Here is a 3192-nt window from a genome sequence, read left to right on the forward strand (position 1 = left end):
ATGAAGGTCGGGGCGATGTTGAAGGAGAAAGCAAGCAAGCAAGCACATATTGGTGTCTGCAGGTGTGAGAAGCAAAATTATTTTGTTTTTCCGGTACATTATGGGACTTAACTCCATCATCTCTGATGAGAAACCATTCCTCACACTCTGCCTATAATGTAGAATCATAGAGAAGTAAGGCTGGAATGGCCTTCAGAGGTCATCAGGTTCAACACCCCACCAGAGGCAGGATCACCCCTGTCCAAACAGCTCTTAATAAAACATGTATTTCCTGTATATCTCCTGATAGCTTTCTTACACATCTGCATGTTTCCTCTTATTTCAGTGCTATGCTCCCTAGCTGTATTTTAAATACTACATTAACAATCTGTTGTGTACATCCAGAGACTCGGGACCAGGTATATGGTTCTCTACTCAGTCTTAATCTCTTGGCACACTAAAAAACATTGAAACTCACTTCAGTGGAAGGAGTCATATGCTTTTGGCCTCTCTAAAACTGAAATTAACAATAACTATAAGGTTATTACTAATAATGGTCCTTCCCATCTCACATGCATAGCATGTAATTCCAATTTTTCCTGGTTCATATCTACCCAGAGAGGCATTTTAGACTGCAGTGGCTCACCCAGAAACAAAGGCCAGACAAGCAAAAAAGTCAAGTCAAAATACATTTCTCCTCACAGTACAGCTTTAATCAATACTGAGATGTGAGTAGAATAGAGGCATCAACTTTGCTAACTGTAGATATTTCCTTTTATTCAAAAGTAGCTACATCCAGAGTTCACCTCTTCAGTTCACCTCAGCAGCAGGCAACATGGAGGTAGGTAAAGTAGAAACCAACAGTGCTGATTGAAGCAGAAGCTGAGACTTTTGGGAGCTTGAGAACATTATGTATTCTGCTGTGGGCATAGCAGTAGGAGTTCTGTGTTAGCAGCTCTCTTTGCTGCTAGCATAAAATTACCATCACAGTAACACTAAAATTGCTAATGGGTCAGGCCCCTCCTAGGCTCAACTTCTAGCCATTTATTGCTCATCCTATGTTATGGTAGAGTACAAATTCTTATCAGGTTCCTGGTTGTGTCAGGGTATGAGACTGAGAGATTCCATATGCATGCACACACGCACTGGGTTACAGCATAAAGGACACTCAGATCCCTTCTGACTACTTGTATGGTAGAAGGGCAAGAGGGACAAAAGATAAGGGATGGAAAAGAAACCTCTCTAAAACTTGCCTCCCCCTCTTATGTATCTTTGTGGGAACAACATTTCCTGAATATTTATTTAAAAAAAAAAACAGGTAAAAATGAGTGGGTGGGAAACAAGCTAAAGTGAGAATTGAAAATCACCCTGCAAAGCAGCATCTTAGAGCTTTGACTGCCTTTGACAGGGTCCTTACTAAGCAATCAACTCTCTGTAACAGGCCTTATGCCACAGTAGGGGCATGCACAGAAGGGCTGACAGTATGCTATACCCATTACCCAGCTATGCTTGTAGCGCTTATAGATTTACTATTGACCTGTTTCACACAGCATGGGATATAGTATACAGTTTATGTGCAGTGCTGATACATTACATGGCTCTTGCACATTAAAATGTATTTAAAATATATGTTCATGGTTCAACCATGGTCCCTCTTGGTTAAGCTTACTGTCCTAAGTGCTGTCTGCTATATGAGAATGATAAATCTGAATAATCTGATGCTACTTTTGGTACTGGTTTTAGCACCACAGAACCCTTCATCACCTCCTTAATCCTCAAAAAAAAAATGCCTAAAAACAAAGGTCCAAATTTTAATCTTGATCTGTTTTCCTGCAGTATAACTCCATTGATTTCATGTTAATCTTAAATCATACCAGTGAAATCAAGTGAGATCAGTCTCCTGTATGTGAATAACACATACATAAATATGCTTCAGCTCACAGTCCACTAGAATATACAGTGATTAAGAAATTATAATGCAAAGCCTATTTGGCAAAGCATATTGTAAACTGAAAGAACCAAGAAACTGTCAACATGTTTTAAGTACACCAGGACTCAGAAACAAGTTACATTACCTGGGTTGGGCTGAAGATACTCTATTGTCTTGGCCATTATTTCCATGACGGCCCTGCTGGTGACATCCACTTTCTGTAATGAGCAATATAAAATGAAGAGAGAAAAAGAAAAACAAAAGTGAGATTTTGCAGCAAGCAAATTCTTATGTCTGTTCCTTTGAGGACTGGTGATATGGGAAGCAATTCTGCCAGGTAAGTACCTGCTGAACTGCTCTATTTACAAACAAGCCATCCTTGAGTTGATAGGCTTTGTCCCCCCAAAATATCCTATATCCCAAAATCAATGAGAACAGACTAGTGACTCAAAGAGAAAAAGCAATGACTCTTCAAGAGGAAACATAGGTAATCCATGCAATTGTCATCTCTAGGTATATTCCACACATTTGACCATTCAATAGCCCTATAGTTGGTCTCTTCAGGAGAAATAATTCATGTGATCCTGTCACACCAGGACGTCATGCACTAATATGATGTCTAGAGATGACTAGAGACCCTCTGGGTTAAAATCCATGGGGAACACGGCACAGGGGACACAATGGTGGGAGCCTACTACAGACTTCTGACCCAAGATCAACAGCTTGACCAGAAGTTCACCAGGGAATTGACTGAGGCTGGACTCTCGCAGTGTATGGTTGTCATGGGAGACTTCAGTTACCTAGGCATCTCATGGGAAGAGCGCTTGGCAAAATCCAAGTGGTCGCAAAGCTTTCTCTGGTGTGGATAAGCTCTATCTGACACAAGAAATCGACAGGCTGCCAAGAGGTAAAGCACCGCTCGACCTGGTTCTGGCAATGGGGGATAATCTAATCAGTGACCTAATGACTGAAGGGAAGCTGGGTGGCAGTTACCAGGAGACCACTATCCTATGCTCTAGGATAGAGCACTATCTGCAGGCCACAGACCACGATCCTATGCTCCTTATTCACGTGGGCACAAATGACACAGCTCAGAGCGCTCCCAGCCGGGTCATGAGGCGCTACAGGGATTTGGGAGTGGGGCTAAAGGGTCTGGGGGCACAGGTGGTGTTTTCTTCGATCCTCCCAGTCTCAGGCTATGGGCTGAGGAGGGAGAGGAGGATCCACGTAGTCAACCAAAGACTGTGGTGCTGGTGTCATTGGGAAGGCTTTGGCTTCCATGA

General features: G+C 42.4%; 1 protein-coding gene across 4 annotated transcripts in view; it reads right to left on the reverse strand.

Annotated features, from left to right (window-relative positions):
- Window positions 1-3192, reverse strand: part of SH3GL2 (SH3 domain containing GRB2 like 2, endophilin A1) — a 298586-nt gene that overhangs the window by 48987 nt on the left and 246407 nt on the right. For all 4 annotated transcript variants that reach the window (XM_019517537.1, XM_019517539.1, XM_019517540.1 and 1 more), the window contains one exon: window positions 2055-2127. In XM_019517537.1, coding sequence (XP_019373082.1) covers window positions 2055-2127 — 73 coding nt within the window. The remainder of the gene's footprint in view (window positions 1-2054; window positions 2128-3192) is intronic.

The sequence above is a fragment of the Gavialis gangeticus genome, unplaced genomic scaffold (assembly GCF_001723915.1).
Source record: "Gavialis gangeticus isolate Ggan-Ray unplaced genomic scaffold, GavGan_comp1, whole genome shotgun sequence".
Lineage (NCBI taxonomy): Eukaryota > Metazoa > Chordata > Crocodylia > Gavialidae > Gavialis > Gavialis gangeticus.